This window comes from Centroberyx gerrardi, chromosome 5 (assembly GCF_048128805.1).
Source record: "Centroberyx gerrardi isolate f3 chromosome 5, fCenGer3.hap1.cur.20231027, whole genome shotgun sequence".
Taxonomy (NCBI): Eukaryota; Metazoa; Chordata; class Actinopteri; order Beryciformes; family Berycidae; genus Centroberyx; species Centroberyx gerrardi.
In genome coordinates this window covers 16,474,594-16,494,189 of record NC_136001.1, presented here as the reverse complement: position 1 = coordinate 16,494,189, position 19,596 = coordinate 16,474,594, and the positions used below count along the sequence as shown (strand labels likewise).

The following is a 19,596-nucleotide window of genomic DNA, read 5'->3' as shown; positions in this document are numbered from 1 at the left end:
CATATATGAACCATGTGCCTCATATAGGATCCATGCAGCAAGTAGTTATCTTTACAACCACGTCTTTGTTACAGTGGAACAAACACAAGCCTTCATTTTTTTTTGAGCGCAACAAGGATATTTCTATCCTTTGCAGAGCTTCATATACAAAGGTGTGCTTACTTGGCAAACCGCTTTACATTTCCAGGGACATAATCTTAATGTAGTATACACATTACTGAATTTAATAATGACTTTCATAGCTATTGAGTATTGTTTTAACCTTTTGCGTCACAGCTGACGATCCCTGTATGATGTGGTGGTTTCAACTCAGAATTTTATGTGTCATTCCCCTGATTTCCCTTTCTCACCTGTGCACTGGGTGTGTTGTTTTGGTGTCAGATGGCAGCAGTACATTGCACAGACCCCAGCCCCTGCCTCCATCCTCCATGCACCAGGGAGGTCTGAGTGCCGACAGCAGCTCTGCTTATGGTCTCTCGTCCAATCGCCACGGCTTCTCCAGCTACTCTGATACTTTCATGAGCCCCGCAGCATCCAGCAACCACATGAACTCGGTTGGCAATGGGCTCTCCCCACAGGTCAGTCCAACACGCATTACCTTGCTATTCCATATTTGCAAGTATATATAATGTTCCCACATAGGTAGTGTTCAAATGACTTAGTCCCTCTCCTCTTCCACCTCCCCTCCTCCTCCTCCTTGGAGCTGTTACTGTTCAGAATATGTAATTGTATTTGACTGAAATTAAAATTCAGAAACAGCATGTTCAGCAAAATAACTGTCGGTGTGGGCTTTTATGTTAGCTTCTAAAGCCCTGGATTTATTTTAGCTACTCTAAATTGCTACATTTGTAAAACAATTGGATTAACATCAACAAATTAAAATTCATCTTGATAGTGCCGCAACTGCTCGCGCTGCTCCAAACAGCGGTTTCGACTTTCCTGGGACATCAAAATCCTGCGCAACACAGTAGGAACATGCAGATGAAATAATTAGCTAAAGCTTATAAATGTAGCCCCTTAATCTTCTTCAAGTAATTGTCTGCAGCTGGAAGACTCCAGCGCTATATGTGATTTTGTTCATCTCTTTGCATGATATTCAGACAGCTCTGTACGTAGAATGACGGAGGGCTTCGCAGGTTTATCCTCCGCTGGTCACTTTACCTGCTCCTCTCTCTGCTCTGCGCCCTGCTGTGATGATAAAGCAGAGCATTACCCAGAGTAATTAGATATTTGGGTTTCCTAATTGCAGTATAAATGTATAGCAAGCCTGAAACGTCTACCTCATTCATTCTCCTCTGTCACAGAAAACGCAATTTCTTTGCCATGCTAATGTGTGGTACTGTATGTGCAGTTTTGTTTGCTTTCTTTTCTGAAAAGCTGTGGATTTCACATGTTAACCTCTTTGGACACCTCCATTAATGAGCGTTTAAATGCGACTCTATGCTAAGGGTTGAGCCTTAAGTAGCACAGAATGAAAAATGATTTGTATTGATGCAAATCGTGTGTGCGGAGTGAATTATACACAATTACCCATCAATACTGGCCAGTCTTGCCCACCCTCACCAACAAGATGTGGTTAACAGGCAGAAAATAAGATTGAAATGGTGTGTAAAGAGTTGAAAATGAATTTCAATGCTGCATTTGTCCACAATTACCCCGTCGTTCACACGTGTTTTATTGGGAGTTTTTTTTTTTTTTTCTTCAAATATTTCTCAAAGCAGATTGGAAACATTCTTGGTATTACCCTCTTTCTTCAGAGAAGAAAGAATTAAGGATTTTGTGACAAAAAAGAGATTTTCTCTCCTGCTGGAGCGACGGAGGATAACATGGAGGCTCACAGCGTGTTTGATTGTTAATCGTGGCACAGGGGCTTTAACTGCTAATGCTCTCACTGCAAACCTGCAGAAAAACACCAGGAACATGGAGTCTTTTTTTTCATTAATGGCTCTCCCTAATACTGGCATGGGGTATACTGTCGCTCGTTCTCTCTCTCTTCACAGGCATTCAAGAATGTGTTGGGATAATAAACATTTCCTGTTGTAGTGAGGATTAGGACAGCAGCCTTTGGGCAACTGTACAGAAGGGATTTTTACTATTCAATAATTCTATCAAGTGGGTTTTTATAAAAGTCTTATATAAAAACCCACTTGATATTTTATTTTAATATTTATTTTTTCATATTTATTTATTTACTTTTTCATTCATTCATTCATTCATTCATTCATTCATTCATTCATTCATTTATATAGTACTTAAGCAATGGGTTTTATATATCAATTATTTTGGGGGCATTGGTGGGGCATATACAGTATATGGTAGGTATGTTTTGATGTATCACACCATTTTTTGGGGTGCACAAAATTGAATTGTATTGAATGTATATAGAATGCCATGTGGCATTCCTATCAATCTCTCAGCATGGAGATGAATGTTCCCACTGACAGCAGAATCAGAGTTCACTCCATGGTACACTGCCCTGCTGAGTTGGGCAGCCTCTCTCTCTCTCTCTCTCTCTCTCTCTCTCTTTCTCTCTCTCTCTCTCTCTCTCTCTCTCTCTCATTCTCACACACACATGCAACTATGCACATAACACTCACACAATAAACACAAAGTTCATCTCGTCCAAGTCAGACTTCATTTCACTTTGCTTGCAGTTACGCAAATGCCACTTTCTACTCATCTCAGTGGCAACTCATTTTCAGTTTTGGAAAGATATTATTGACAGATATATGATGCCTCACAGTTTTTTTTATGATATACAGTATGCTTTTACTCTCCTGTATTCCTCTTCCCTGTAATGGAAAAAGCAATACAAAGACACTCTCCATCGAGATGGAAATGAGAATTTGATATTGTAAGTTTCAGACAGCATCTGTTTGGAGGAGATATGCTTGTGTATTGGTATGTGTGAGCTATTTTCTCAAGTGTCTGGCATTGATGGCCTAGCGGTTGCTGGTAAAGATTGACAAAAATTCTCTGATTCCCAGTAAATGGGCTGCGGTGGCAAGGTGCCAAGTCTGTAATGGAATCCTGCAGCGTTCAGCATTCCCGACAGGTGCTCGCGTCCATCCCAATCCCATAACCTATCCCGACAGCACACATTTTCCCATTACAGCCGGTGGAAAACCCATCCACACTGACACCGGTTGTTGTCGTTGTGGGATATACAGCATGTTCGGCTGGTTTGAGTGAGGCACTGTATTAAGGGCTGGTGAGAGTGAAGCTGTGCATGGCTGGACAAAAGGTATGAAACCAGAAGTGTGTTTTGTTGTTGGTCTTGTTTCATTTGGTGGCACAGCAGGTGTTGGATAGAAGGAAGGGCAAGGGCACCAAGGGCAGGCACTCCAGTCCCTTTTCAGCTATCTTTACTTGAAGATTTAAGCTGAAGTCTGCTGCTTCATTCTGTGCTTTTTCGTTTTTAAGAACACATTTGGAATATGTGTTTTGTCTTGGCCTTCTAAATGCCTATCATGACACCGATGATTTGTGTTTCTCATACTCTAACTGACCAGAAAATAAGTGAACAATCTTATTTGTTACGGATAGACAGTTCTTCTTTTCCTAACTGAGGAAGTCTTACTTTGACAGGTAACTTTTATTTACAATCTTTTCTTGGGAAATATACTGTATGTTCTCAGCAATAACTGGCAATATGAGACTCTAAAGAGCTCTTTAGACACTCTCCAAATGATTCTTTGAAGCAGTTTTCTTGGGAGTTGTGTCAGCCATTAGGGCTGAATTCCTCATTATTGCATGACAGGGACACCTGCTGGGAGAGGGGGGAAAACAACTGCACTGGAGAACTGAAGCAATAGAAGGAGCTGAGAGTTTGGGTTTCAACCTTAAAAAAATCTCTGCAAAATTAAGAACAAGGGATATAAAGAATACAAAGCAGTTTCTCTTGCAGAATAAAAGTGGGAAACTGTTGAATATGGTGTTGCATGCATTATACATTGTAGCAAGTAGTCTGCATTGTTGCATAGCAGCGGCATTGTATACAATGCTTTCAGGACATTTGTCACCTTTCTTATGATTCAACCTGATAAAGAGACGTGATAGAAAGGGTGGAAAGTCAGTAAACTATATAGGTATGGCAGATAGAAATTTTATTGCTGTTTTGATGAAGGAAGTTTGCAAAGTTTTGTGAGGAAGTTAGTTTTTTTTTCTGTTTTGCAGTTTTATGAAAGTGTTGTGTGTTTTGGAATGACAAGGATGTGTGTGTGTGTGTGTGTGTGTGTGTGTATCTGAGGAGGGCCTTTGGGCTGTGTGAGTGGGCTGGGCCTCCACACATACACACACACACACACACGTACGCGGGATCAGAGGCAGAGCGGCTCTCACCCCTGCCTCCCTTTGATCTGTGTCCCCAGGCCTGCCTGCCCGCGCGGCACTGCACCGTACCACGCACGCTGACACCACGCTCGCCAGCGACTCCCCACAACTGTCTGAGAGAGATAAGCCAGGGGAGACTCCAAACTGTGCTGCTGCTCTTCCATTAGCGAGCGCAGACGCTTCTTTTAAAAACGGGATGAATTATATTTAAGAAGCAAGCTCTGCCGTTGCCAAAAAAAATGGAGAGGGGAAAATGTACGGAACAATCTGGAGCTCTGGCTTCATTCCGCCTCCCTCCCTGACTTCTAACAAGACATTCTGCACCTGAATACCAATGAGAGGGGGAGATTCATGTAGTCCCCCACATTATTAAAACTTGGGCATTAAGCCTCTCACCGGGCACCGTGTCAGCTGGCAAGCTCCACTGACAACAAATCAAAGGGGATGAGCACATAGCCTGCATTCATAGCTCAGCCACTCGCAGAGCAAGAGGGGGAATACATACTGGTTAATTAGAACTCCCATTAAAACAAATACTGTTTCAATTTGGCAAGTATAAAAAAAGATGTAAGAGGCTTTCAGAAAAAAGAGACCTGCTGTTGGCAGCTGCCAAGAAAATCCAGGGACTGTAAATCATATCCACTGGCTATACTGTTTTTGCACAGATTATTAGTGTTTGCTGTTGTTTTGCAACACTTTTGAACTCTGAGGAAAGATGTGCCGTCTGTGACACCCAAAATTCACACATGCACAGAATTTGGTCCTCTTGTTGCGTTGGGCTTCTTCTACTGTACGATAATACATCTTGGTTTGTTTCCGCTGTCTGCATAGACTTATGCATATATAGATATTGTGGAGTGCAACATGACTAATAGTGTCTTGTTTGTCAGTCTAAACTCCATGCTTCTGACATTTTGCAGAATCAAACAGTGCCACACACACAGCGCGTCATGGTCATTGGTAATGTTTTGGAGCTGACCATAGTCAACCATTCGCTAGTGACTGAGATATACTGTAGCTTTCTAGCCATCTGTATACCTGGACCATTTGTTGCTCACTCCATCTTTTAGGTCTCTGGAGCAGCCAAGTGAAGCCATTTTCTGTTCGTTCCAAAATATTTTTGGACGGAGCTTCATGTATTCATAATCTATTTTTCACCTACCAACCTTCCTCCCCTCTATTTGGCTTTTTGTCATCCCATGATGCCTTGCCAATAGTGCTTTGCTCTCTCTCTCTCTCTCTCTCTCTCTCTCTCCCTCTCTTTCCCCATCTTTCTCTCTTGCTCCAACTCTCTCCCCTGGAGAGGCAGCTCTTCTCCCTACGCCCAGATGAAAGGCTATGGCGGACAATAAAAATGCTATTTAAATGCAAGGGTGTTTGTGTGCGGGTGAGAGATATTTCCTGCTGAAAGTGAGCTGCTGCATCCTGATAAATAGTAAATATAAGGGAATGTGATTTACATTTATCTTGCAGTGGCAGCCAATATGAATTTCAGTAAATCCTAGAAGATGGGGATTTAAGTAGAAAATGACTGAGACTGATTCACATGCTGTGTGTCCCACGCAGTTGAAATGCCTATAAGGTGGAGAGTGGTATTGCTTTTATTAAAGTATAGGCACAGACATCGATCCTATCTTAAATACCAATTACACACAGACATACACTGTGTCACATGCTCAAGTTTCCATTGCAGAGATTTCGGGCCTTATGCACATACGATTTAAGGGTGTGCTCTATTGAATAATAATAATAATAATAATAATAATAATAATAATAATAATAATAATAATAATAAATAATAATAATAATAGAAAATTCTAGTTGCAATCTTCCACTCCACTTGTAGTAGCCGGCTGTTTAGGCAGGTGAAGTGTGTGTGGGACATAAGCTGTGTGACCTATCTCTGTGGAGTCAGGGGTCAGAGGTCAGGGGGTTATGGGCCGGTGGGGAAAAAGGAGGGCTGGGCTTCTGTGAACCTGCCCTGCTAGCCGGAGGTTTGGGATGTTGTCTAGCTGCATGTGGTTCCTGTTAGTTCCAGATGCCACTCTGACAGGTGCATAGCTGTGATTAATACTCTCTCTGACTCTCATTCTCACTCACTTTTTTTTCTCATTCTGTCCCCCTCCCTCTATCTCTTTCTCCATGTCCCTCGTTGGCCCTGCATGTCTCTTGGTCCCATCTCACTCCCCCCTTTCCTCTCCTTCACTCCAATTCCAATTATGACGCCTTTGCGAAGTTGATCCAACAAACACAGCTTTCTTATAGTCTTTGTAAAACGGTAGCCGCGTGTGGCTAGAAATACAAGTTCCTAGTATTCAAACATGGTAAGTATTACCAGCATGGTTCATAACACGCCTCTCTCTCTCCTGCTTCCTTTCTCTCTGTCTGACAGCAAAATGAGAATATGGGAGGTGGTTGGGTCCTCAGCTGGTTGTCTCATGCAGCAGCTCTCCCCTCTCAGTCTCCAGCTGAGAGCTATTTCACTATTTATTTACATGTAATTATGGCTATGAGGTGCAGATATTAACACTGTCAAGAACAATTTGACCTGACATTTTTCACTAGGCCTGGCCCCTGCTGTTTTTAGCAAACAACCCCCACCCCTCCCCTCCTCCTCCCCCTTATTCCTTCACTCCCCAATCCGCCTCGCTTTCCTTGTGGAGCAGCTCCCTCACACACGCAGGCCCTGCCTCACTGAAACCACTCTCCTGGAATCAGAAAATCTGCCGTTTAATTTAGAGGAGGCGTCGGTGCAAGGTGCGGAGAGTTGAAGCCTGTGTGTGTGTGTGTGCGTGTGTGTGCATGCGTGTGTGTGTTGGAGGGGCCTCTCTTGTTCCCAGTGGCTGAATCCATCCCATAGTTACTCAAGCATATCGCTAGCAGAGAATAGAGGATTGCTCCCCACACGTTCTCCAATTGCAGCCCAATAGACGGCATATTAACCTCTGGTTAGTGCGGGGCCCAGTTTATAGCCTATACTGTGGGATGTTTAGGAGGGAGGGAGCAGCTGTGCTCCCTTGAACACTAGGGTTAGCAAGAGGAGAAGTATGGAGAGGTCACAAGCTACTAATTCTGTAATGAAAATGATTCTTGTCCAAGTGGAGATAGAAGGGGTGCGGACAGCCCTAAAGTAAATATGAATTCTGTTCCATTTCCGCTTGTTTTAGTATGCATGAATGGTTTTATGAATCGTTGCCCTTTTCATAGAGCAGAGGGAGAGGAGACAGACGCAGGATGGCTAACATGTTGTGAGGAGTGACAGCTTGTTCCAATGCCCACTAATCGTCCTCATCTGTGCCTGGCTTGTCAATGCCCAGATTCTGTCAGTGCCAATCAGGCACTTAATTGAACACAATTAGCAACCCCCCCCCCTCCTCCTCCCATACACACCACATTCTTCAAAGGCCTATTTCTCTCAACCCCCCACCCATCCTCCCATTCTACCTCTCACTCTGCCTCTGTCTCCTCATCCTATGGCGCTGGTGGAAGACACTTCAGTTTTTATTAACGTGCCGCGGCCAATTAACGCAGTGACACGCAGGCCGGGGCCCGTCATCTGCTGCCTGCCACCAACCCGGCTGTCTGCTGTGGCCCCACGCCGCCCCGCGCGCCACCTCCACCGTGACCAAAACGCTTTAATTCAATTTATGCAATCACTGTTATTTTTAAATAGTCATTTTGTCTGCTCAGATGAGGGGCCTTACTGCCCGCTGGGCCGGCCTTCTCATGTGAGGGATGGGGGAAGGGTTGGACGTTCTGGGAGCAGGAGTCTACTGACTTGGAAGGGAAAGTCCCTGATCTTTTTTTTTTATTATTATTTTCTTCCCTCATTTTTGTTTTGTTTCAGTTTATTTATGTTTGATTATTTCATCCGATTTTATTTTTTTCAGTCAGCTATTTATGGCAATATTTGTGAAATTATTGAAATGTAAAGTTTGGAGTCCATTCTTTAACATAGTTATAAAAGAAATTATCTTATAGATTTTTTTTCTCCATATATTTTAAAATAATCCATGTTTCCTATTTTGGCTGTTGTCAAAGTCAGACAGTTTCCAGACACTGGATCTGCTCGAGTCCTGGGTTAGAGAATTAAACACTAGATTCTCTTCCTGTAATCACGCCCTCAGGACTGGCCTTCAAATATTGATCTGAAATTCAGTGTCATCACTGTGGATCTTTAATCATCTCTGCTGAAGCGAGTATCAGCCAGGCAGATCTGCTAAGGTGCAAGATGCTATTCTGCACCACTCAGATAACTTACAGACATTTGGAGTGCTCATTTTTCCCTGTCTGCCCTGGTGACCTCTGCCTAACTTAAAGGTACATCTTGGGGGCATTTGATTTGGGCAGAACGGGGAGCTATCGGTGACAGAGGAACTAATCCAGTCTTGCGCAGATTAAGAGTATTTGTGGAGTGGGGTGTGTTGGCGCTGGCGCCGGGAATGGAACAGAAGGGGCTCCTATCAGCTCTCCAGGCAGGCTAGCCCTCAGGCCAACGCAGTCCTACAGGAGTCTTTGTACTTCCCAAAGCCTCCACTCTCCTCTCACTCACTCTATATCACTTTTTCTTCTCTCCTCTGCCCCCCTCTCCCTCGTTCTATAGGCTCTCATATTTTCACTGCTCCATTTCCTCTCTTTACACTTGTGAATTTGTATTGTTTTAATCTAACACAAGAGCCTAAGTTCCCAGTTGTTCTGGCCAGGTGCTTGAATGGGGCCAAGCAGTTGCAATGAGGTGATATGATCTTCGTGATTCATGGAATACAAGCACATTCAGTCCATACTGCTAACTATGAAAACTTTTGAATGTTATTGCAATATTGCATAATATATTTGATGTAGATGGTAAGCCGTTGAAAGTGTGTGTAAATCATAATGCATTGCAGTACATCAAACAAATATTTATTTTATTTTTAAGCACTGGGATTTTTATAATTTTTTATAGTCTCATTCACTGTACTTCTCTCAGCTCTGTAGGAGTCATGATGTTTTATTCTGGAAGGAAATCCAACAAAGAACAACTCGTCAAACATTCACACAGACAAAAAAAAAAGTAATTTGACTGTTGAGGAAATTAGCGAGGTATGAAAGAGCCTCTTTTTGTGTCTCAAATGCGCTATTTATTTATCTGAAAGGATGCACATTGTATCAATTTACACTTCTCCATTTACTTCGCCGCAGGCTAGAGGGCTCAGAAGTTGAGAGAATTAATTACTTTTTTATTATTATTTATAAAGTAATCTATCTGTAGAGAGGGAGAGGAAAAAGGAGTAGGAGAGGGGAAGGGGGGAGAGAGAGGCAGGGAACGCCCTGGAGCATTGTCCTTTAAACTAGGTCCTGGCTCACATTATCTCCCAAACCAGCACTCACACAAAGTCAAACAACAAACGAACTCTGGGCTGCTGAGGACGCTGTATGCAAGGAAAGAGGGAGGGCAGGAGAGGGAGGGAGAGAGGGAAGGAGAGAGGGAAGGATAGAAGTAGGGGAGGAAGAGGTTTGATGGAGGCCTTCTCTGCAAAGGTGTAAAGAGTATGTTAAAGGAAAGTATTGGTGTTTCTGGGATTTTTGCTCATCTCTAAAATTTTATGGTAATTCAAACACCTTTAGACTGTTGTTTAATGCATCTGTGTGGGTACTGAGATATATAATTCAAAATTTGAATTGCCTTCCGCTGCATAGGACCCCATTCAGTGAAACTCCATCAAATATCGCATTGGCAAATATCCTTGTCAATCCAAAACCATAATCCTTTAATGTATATCAAGCTGTGCGCATTTTATAGATAAAAATAGCTTTTTTATTCCATTCTGACAATAACTTGACTGGCAGGGAGTTCTCAGATAAGGAGTTTGAATCGGTGCCTTCAGCAGGAATATTAGAGTTTGTGTTGGATTTAATAGCTATAAAGGTTTATTTTACATATTGTGTAGCAATAGAAAAATGTTCAGGCACCCAGTTGGTTTTTCCGTTGGTTTTTATGATCTTATGTGATTGAGTATCATATAGCTTCTCAATGTGAATTGAAGGGACTTTGTTCTACATCAAAACAACAGTCTTGGAAAATGACCTATGGATAATATAAAATAGATATGCGAGGAAGAACATGTGAGACCACTTTGAGTCGTGTTGAGATGCCAAAGTCACTCCAACTCTGTCCTGAAAGATCGCATTACCCCTATCTGCACTTTCATCAGATAGGGAGGATGGGATGGTGAAAGGGCATTGATTTTTATTTAGCTGTGTGAACACACTAGAATATTTCTGATACATAGCTAATAAGAACCTGACTACACTGGAAGAGCTTACCTTTTCCCCTCTAGCAAAACTGAAATCATCAACACAGAGTCTTCTGTTTGGAAGGACGTCAGAAAGACACAGCTCACAGACGACAGCGCTCCATTCTGAAAAGGCCAACTCATCCTCATTGTCTAAAATAAGAAAACTGCAGCAATGTCAACGATAAGAAGTCATTTTCTTTTGAAGAACTTTTATGAGCATGAATAATAATTGGGCCAATTGTTGGCTACTCTATTTCATAAGGAAGCGATGTAATCAAGCTTCAATTAACCAATGACTAAAATGGACTCATGCCCTCCAGCTGTCTCTCTCTGGACACTTTACAAGCTCCCCCTTCACTTTCCCCCAGCATGGCCATCACAAACCATCAGGACATTTTCGCCTCATCCTCCTCAGAGTCTGCAGCTCGGCTCCATATGGAAGAGAGCATCACATGTGTCCAGCATGAAGAAAGTCATGAATCTCCCTCTTATGGATACATGTCACATGCTTTGTCTGCATATGTGGAGGGGACGGTGGGGGTTTCCATACTGATAGAATTAACATGTGGAAATGACTAACCAGCCTTTATGTTTCTGATGTGCTTCAAGTGCTTCATATTTCCTGGGAGACCTTTTCTAAAGATATGATTAATTTGCAGAATATGGTTAATTTTCCCTCTGTGGGATATTCCTGACTATGTATTGTTAGTGCGTCAGTCAGGAGTTTTGTGGACTGTTTTGTTTGCCGCTGCTTTGCCTTGGTGCTTATACATTGTGTGTGTGTGTGTGTGTGTGTGTGTGTGTGTGTGTGTGTGCGTGTGTGCGTGCATGTGCGTGCATGTGTGTGCATGCATGCGTGCGTGTATGTGCCTGTGTGTGTATCACCCCTGTGTAACCACCTCCATGATGGGCTAATTGGTTTAGCAGCCAAGGGGCCAAAGGCCAGTGCAGCATAGCGAATCTCAACGTGAACCTGATGTTGAAAGGGAGGCTTCCCTGCTATAGGAGGGAAGCATGTGTGGGACAATTCCCCTTTTACCACCCCCACAGCCTCCACTTTCCCTTTTCACTTAAAGAAACTCATAGCATTAGAAAACAGACTTCTGCACAGTGTTCTGGGCTGCTGTGCTTCAGACTGAAGTTGCACTACCAGCAGAGGTAATCTCTTCCATTTTAACATATTTTGAGGCCTTCTTCTGACAAATGTCACATGCTATTACATTAATCTAGAATATTGAATTGGATGCTTTTATGCTCTATGAATAATATACACACTGTAATATTCAGGCGAGCCCTAACCTGCAGTATCAGCGGGCCCCTCAGTAAGGTTTGTGGAGCCTACTTTGTGTGGGGATCTGAGGGGATCATTTACCAGTTCCAACTCCATTACTATTCATGAGATGGGTAGGCTAGGGGCGAGGGATTAGGGACTCCCTTGGTGCTTGTTGTGCTGTAGGCTCGGGCTCAGGCCTCAGGCTTCGGGACAGGGGCTGTCTGGCACGGATGGTGGGTCTATTATCACCCTGGGACCCTTCTGTCCCACAGCAGAACACTTACTGGCAGCGCCAGCTAATGGAAACAGTCTCTCTTGTTCCCTTTCTCGTTTTTTAACCTCATCACCCTCCTTGTATCCTTCCCCCTGCTCTCTGCTTTTTTTTAGAGATGGGGAAGTTTCTTCCTTTCCCTATTTCAAAGTTGAAATGGTGTATTTCTATTGGCATCTTTACCGTGAAGTACTATGATGGCACTATATCGCAGAAAAAGTACTTTCCTTCAAGTCTGTCAATGCTTTGATCCTTGATTTTCCAAATTTCTAACATCCTCCGTTCCCCCTTCCCCCCCCAGGTGATGAGTATCCTGAGCAACCCCAGCGCCGTACCCTCCCAGACCCAGCACGACTTTTCCATTTCCCCCCTGCACAGCAGCCTGGAGAGCTCCAACCCCATCTCAGCCAGCTGCAGCCAGCGCTCTGACGCCATCAAGAGTGTGGACAGCCTGGCTTCCTCCCAATCATACTGCCCCCCTACCTACAGCGCCACCAGCTACAGCGTGGACCCCGTCACTGCAGGCTACCAGTACAGCCAGTACGGACAGAGTGAGTAATCCTTGAATAGGTCCTTTTATATGTTTGTGTGTGTTCAGCTGCATCCGTGTATGATTGTGTCTATTTGTGTCTCTGTGTTTGGTCATCTTTCCCTTTCCCTATACTCTTCCCTAACCCCAGTGAGACCAGCTCGTAGGCTAATGTCCTCCTCTTAAGTTGATTCAGTTTGAGAAGCCTAATGGTGGCATTGGAGGAAGTGACACCCAACTCCCAGGCAAGAGAGCCCCCTGACCTTTGCCCCCTGGTTGGTGGAAGCAGACACGTGCTCTTGATAAAGACCCCCCCATCCTCCTTGGGAGCTGGCTTAGTCACACCCCACTCCACTTGGATGGGAAAGAGGAGAGGGCCACTTCAAAGGCAACGGCACACCCTCAGGGGCCACAGTGTCCTCTTGCCCACCTCTCTCTCTTTCTCTATTCTCTGTCTCACACACACACACACACACACACACATACACACACACACACACATACACACACCCTCAGGGCAGGAAAGAGTTTGCTTTATTAGATTAGCATAATTGACTGATGCTGTCACAACCATTCATGAGAGGTAAAACGAAGCACACTTCCCCAACAAGCCGACCAGCTAGCCAACATTTGTTTGTATTTATATGCTGGTTCTAATAGCGATCTGGTATATTGTGCTGTTATTTTGGGGGGGTTTGTGTTCGTGTTGTGGTGCATCGTATGTGTTGGTGAGAGTGTGTGTGCCATCCATCACGTTTGTGTGTGTGTGAGTGTTTTGTCAGCAGTGAGAAACTGATGGCAGTGCGGATGTGAGCTGATGTGAGGTTAATTAAGATGGTGATTGAGCACAGTGGATGGGTAATGAATGGAGGAGAGAGGAGAGAGCTGCTGTCTGAGGATGAAAATGATCGGCCATGTGGAGTGTGGAGGGCATGAAATCAGAGATGCCAAGTGTAATGAAGACTGGCACATAGAACACACACAGGGACCCGTCTGAGTGACAGCATGGAGACTTTACCAGGATGCACATGCTCTGTGCCAGCAGTGTGCCAACCTCAGACAAGGGACAAGGGAGGGGCTTTTATCTTTCACTCTCTCTCTGAATTGTTTTTCATTTGACTCACTCGCTTCTGCCACAACTTATTTCAGCCTTAATCAGAGGAATGAAATGAGAGTGAATAGGACATATGTCTCAGGAATCTACCACCTGTGTGTGTGTTTGTCTCTGTGTGTGCGTGTGTGACTTTTGTAGACTAATGTGTTTTTTTCTATTTGTTTCCGTGCAGCTGCTGTAGACTACCTGGCTAAGAACGTGAGCTTGTCCACCCAGAGGAGGATGAAACTGGGAGACCACTCCGCTGTGCTGGGACTGCTGCAGGTGGAGACAGGACAGGCCTACTGAGCCCTTGGGGACGCACCCTGTGCCGCTCTCCACCACCCTCTGCCACCCTCCGCAATGCTCCTCCATGCTCCATCAAGTCTGGACTCCGACTCAGCTCACCTCTCTGCTGCTCCCACTGCAGCCCGACCATGACATCAGCACACAGGCGCGTACCCTCTCCGCGCGCCCAGCAGGCAGAGAGCGTGTGCAAGAGTACGCCTGTGAGTGTGACAAGGCTCTTAGGAGAACGGAAGTAAACTTTTCACACCATTGTGAACCACCAGGCGGCTCTACCCTCTATTTTCATTCTTAAGCGTCTCTGCCCGCTCCTTGTGTCACTACCCCCGCCGTCCCCAAACCCTGATTTGCTCTGCTCAGACACACAGAGGGCCAGACAGGACCCCAGACGACCCGAGGATGGTTGGCCGCCTTGGCCCGGGTTCCTCTTTGTCATGGCTGCAGTCCAGCACACATTTAGAGCCATCAACAACATGTACTTTGACCTTGCTGTTTATAGTAGTTAACAAAGCCAATATCATTTGAACGACTCTCATTCTTGTTCTTTTTTGATATTGTTAAGATTATTGTTGCTGTTATATGATTATGGTTAACGTGATTTATGTTGTTCTTTGATTCCATTCGTAGCTCTTTTCTCTGTTAGATGTTGGTGTGTAAAACACAGTGGATGACTGAGACGAGTGAGTGTCTGTGTGTGTGCACACACGTGCGTGTGCGTGTCTGTGTCTGTGTGTCGGCACAGTCAGACAGAGAGGATGATTGTTTTCCAAGCTGCTGTTCCTCTGCCTGTTCCCTGAGCTCTAATGTTCATGAGCGATTTGACCTTCCCACTTTCATATTCATCTTGACATTCCTAAAGAACTTGGCCACTCTGTGGGAAGTCTGGCTGGAGGGATTCTACAGGGAATTAAAGCAGCGGTTTGGCGGCCAATAGCTTTCCCCTCCTAACCTCCATCCCATCCTTAGCCGTGGTCCATGGGGAGGGGGGCATTGTTTGTAAAAACAGGATTGGGGAAATTAATGTATTTTGTTTAGAAATATGGACCTTGCCAAGGAGGGCTGACTCCATTCCCCCCTCTACCCCTCCCAAATCCCATCTGCCAGGGAATCCTGTGTGACTTAAACAGAGTAAAGCAGATTAAATCGCACAAACATAATGTCAAAGCTAATTCACAATGACCCTTCCCATTACCAGCCAGGATTTCTATTTTCATAGAGTAATTAACACATTTTCTGAAGGCACATTCAGTTGGTTTCCATGTTAAGACTAAGTATGCATTCCTTTGAAACATTCCACAGGCACCGTCAACGAATATATAAGCATTCCAGCCCTTTCTGTTATGAGATTAAAAGTACACAAGCTGTGCCATTCACATGCACTCTGGAAAAATCATATAATCCAGTCAATTGTGAAAGGGCACAGGTAACAGCACTGATTGGCCCCCTCTCTGGTTTGGACTGGAGCCCCCTCTAATCCTCTGCTTTGACGCACTCACTGAAATGTACAAAAAAAGCATTTTTTAAAGAATAGTGAATATGAGACATTTGTGTAGCACTCATAGTTGACTTTTGACATGATCCAGGGCCAACTGTTTCCTTGAGATGTGTGTGATTTTCATTCTCGGTGTCTCCCATTGGCATCAGTGTATGATGTACACAGAATTGTTAGTTACACAAACTTATCTCAAGACAGGATTTGGTCCTCAGTCGCCTTTAAATGGAAATTGTACAGTAGACGGAGCAGATTGTGTATTGTTTGTTTATAAAGAGTATGTTTTATACTAAAACAAAACAATGTTGAGTGGTAGGTAAGCAAGGGATCTGCGGAAGTAAATGTTTTGAGTTTCCTTAACTGGCTTTTTTCTATTATTTTTGTTGTATTATATTTTATTGGTTTACTTTTTTTTACCAAAAGTTTCTGTTTTGGGCCCAGATAAGAATGGAAAATTTGTATAAATTAGGAAAAATATCAATTCCATTTAAATTGTTCGATTTAAAATTGTATAAAGGAGGATCAAGCTGAGCTCAATGGATTATTAAGGCATGGTGACAGAGACAGACTCTTGGACCATTGTATATTTGAAAGGTGGCTGGATGAAACATCTTCATGTGTCAGAGCATTTTGAGGGTGTTTTTGACCACCTGATCTTACAGACTGATCATTAGTGCAGACCAGACTTGACTGGACCGCGGACCTTACACACCTGACCTCTGGGCCTCTGAGTGTGGGACATTGCCGAGGGTTCAGCATGACGACGATGCTAGTGAAGACAGCCTTTCTGCTCTGGGAAACTGAATAGAGTCACATTTGATTTGTGGACCAATAAGACTTCCACAGACTTCAGGAGAAAGTCTCACTCAAAGTAACGCTGACTCCGCACTGAATCAAAGCAGTTCTGACTGCTCTGCTTAGAAGCCTCACTCATGTGTATATTTTAAAAAGGAAGAATTTTAGACTCGTCTTTAGTGTATCAAATCCATTTCTAACACTTCAATAAACATTTGGATATTTAAAGCATACAACTCCTTGCCCCCCTCCCCTCTGTTTGACCCTTAACCTGTTTAGTTGCTTTCTGACATCTGTGCTTTGCTTTATTCCCTTTCTGTTCCGCATGTGTGTATATTATCATGGTATAATTTATTCTGCTGTATGAAGTATTAGAGTAGTGGGAAACTTGTATTGGTATTTACTACCTTCAGCCTGTTGGTGTGTTTACTGTAACACTGGCGTAACTGTTATCAATTAAAGATCTAAAACTGATTTTGCCATTTGTCCCTTTTTATTGTGAGGTTTGTTCTGCATGCATTTCAATACTTTGAGATCCCAATTAGCCTTGTAACTGCCTTTACGTCAGATAAATATCACTGTTGTCAGGTGAAAACTTTGTATCTCCAAAATGTCAGCTTTTCACGAACAAAGAAAAACGGCCTCGTATTTAGCTTGATGACCAGGTGGTTTTGAGTTTATCTAATTGGTTTTGAACAGGATTCATAAACCCAAGAGTTGTAGAAATTTCTCAACCAAAAGAGGAACATGTAATCCTTCAGTTGAAGTTAAAACATGAAAATCACAAAATTGGAATTAGGAGGTTTTCACCCAACAGCGACATTATGTAGCATTATTTGAATTCAGTTGATGTGTAGCCTTATTGTGTGTGTGTGTGTGTGTGTGTGTGTGTGCTTCTGTGTGTGTTTCTGTGTGGCATGTGTGCACACACTGTATGTATGCATACATATATGCACCTAGCCCGTGTGTATGTGTGTGTCCTCCATGTGTGTTCAGCTACATTCTTGGAGCCAGTGGGCCACCAGTGACTGTTCCTGTCCTGGTGTGCGATTAGGGAGTGATGAGAGCTGGGGCGTCCCAGACTCAGAGAGAGAAACTGAGCATCTGTCTGGTTGCAGCTGCAGGAAGTCATTCATCCTGCCCACTGTCCAGCAACGCTCTCCACTCCGCCGCCGGTTGGGTCGGGGCCAGGCTTTGGTATGGTGTCTGCAAATCTCTGCGGTATGGTGTGAATGCAGAGGAACTATCCAGTGTGGCATGGAAGCATCCACTGCGCTATATATTACAGGCGAGGATAGTTGAGCTCATTCAGTTTTTACCATTAGCACTGTTGGAGGTATGTAAAACATGCTGTAGGTATGTTCATTCAATACTGATTGATTTTAAACACATTTACAACATTTTGACATGTTTGCAATCAATGTAGCAATAAAATATCTATAGATAATCTTGGTGAATTCGTAATGACAGCAAATCATGCCAAGTTGCACTGTGTGAAAGGCATTTACATTTTATATACCACAAAATTATAGCCAATATTTTACTGTTCATTTGCAATTAAATGAAACTAATTAAAGGCATCACTAATCACAATTATTAACATCATTAACATCAAATTGTATTAGGAGATGAATTTGATGCTAAATAAAGTAAATACTGATCTGAATAAACTTAGTGATTCTGAGTAGACTGCATTATTATGAGGTAACTATCATTCATATTTCATACTTTGTTAAATATTGAAATTTTAAGAGCTCAGAGAGTATAAATAGGTGCAGAATATTTTGGATTTCTTTTAGATTTACAGATTCAAATCAGCTACAAACTGCACCATTATCACCACATTATATCATCAAGGCTGAGTTCAATTTGATGCAAATGGAAATTCTCTTCAGTGTCTAATTACAAACCACACATAAAACAGAGTTCTTGGGTTCTGGAGAAGCATATCAATGAGGAAGGAATATGGTCAATTAGAAAATCAATTCCAGTGGAAAGCGAAAAACTGTTTTCTATATGAACTCACTCAGAACAGGCGGCTGGGTTGCGACTGTGGCAGTACAGTGGATCCTCTTCACATATTTAAGATGCATTGTTTTGTGGCTCTCTGCCTGGTATGTGTCACCCCTCATATTCCTCTAAAAGTTTGTGTTCTGGTTGTCCAGATTAGACCTTGGCATGTGTTATGGTTGTCCCCTTTGCTCCAGCTTGTCTCCTGAGGTGTAGGTCTGGGAGTTTTGTCTTCCTCCGGTCTCCTGTCACTCAGACCGGACGAGGTGGCAGCTCAGGCAGTGGTGTGTGGGAGAGCTTTGTGACACTTCACTCTTCTCCTCCTTTGATCCCCTAATTGATTGACTACAGGAGCAGAGGATAAACAGAGCCCACAAGAGCCGATTCCGCTCGCCTCTCTGGAGTGGTTTAGATAAAGTGCAGAGGCCCGAGCACTTCGTTCCTCCTCTCCCCTCTCTCTATATGGACATGCGGCCATTGAAGGTGGCTCTGCGCCACGGTAGCTTAGCCGTGGGCTGTGTCCTCAGGGCCAGGGCTTGCGTACTGCCCCTGTGCATAAATGGCTGGCGGTAATGGGTTTGTTTAGATCACAGGGATGGAAATGAAACTCCTGAGCCTCGCTGTAGAGACCAGGAGGCCCTATCGCTCAGGAGGCGGTGATAGAGAAGTCACTGCCTCAGCCCGGTCATACTCACTTTCAGAATGAGCCATGGAATAGAGCCTCTGATTCAGATCTAATTTAGGACCAGGCCCCTGAACCTGGCCACGCTGTGATAAATAACCTGCTGCTGAAGAGCCAGAGAAGCCATGGAGAATGAGAAGGTAGAACACCAACAGCCGCTGAGGGCTTTCGCTCTAGAAGGCAAAACAGGCCAAAAATCTCTACATTTTTCAAAGATATATATGTTTGTGTTTAAAAACAAGATAGATGAAAAAGTCAGTAATCATGAATGATTTATACAAGATATGATAATTATATTCTAATTTTATAAATCTATCTTCAGAAAGAGAGTTCAGAGCCGTGTGCAGGTATGCTAAGAAATGATTAAGAGATGCTCTGGGGGTCTTGGTTTTATTCTTTGAGATTATGTGTCACAGGGACTAAAAAGCTCCCAGCTGTCGCCATGAAAGCACTTACAGTATAATAATCCTCCAAATCCTGTAATTATGCCAGCATACGCCGTGTACCTGAGCCTCAGCTTTGTGCTCGTCACCTC

General features: G+C 43.6%; 1 protein-coding gene across 4 annotated transcripts in view; it reads left to right on the top strand.

Annotated features, from left to right (window-relative positions):
* pax7a (paired box 7a) overlaps positions 1 to 14,085 on the top strand; it is a 45,940-nt gene extending 31,855 nt beyond the window's left edge. For all 4 annotated transcript variants that reach the window (XM_071895290.1, XM_071895288.1, XM_071895289.1 and 1 more), the window contains exons 7-9: positions 382 to 578; positions 12,456 to 12,705; positions 13,970 to 14,085. In XM_071895290.1, coding sequence (XP_071751391.1) covers positions 382 to 578; positions 12,456 to 12,705; positions 13,970 to 14,085 — 563 coding nt within the window. The remainder of the gene's footprint in view (positions 1 to 381; positions 579 to 12,455; positions 12,706 to 13,969) is intronic.
* Positions 14,086 to 19,596: the final 5,511 nt, after the last annotated feature.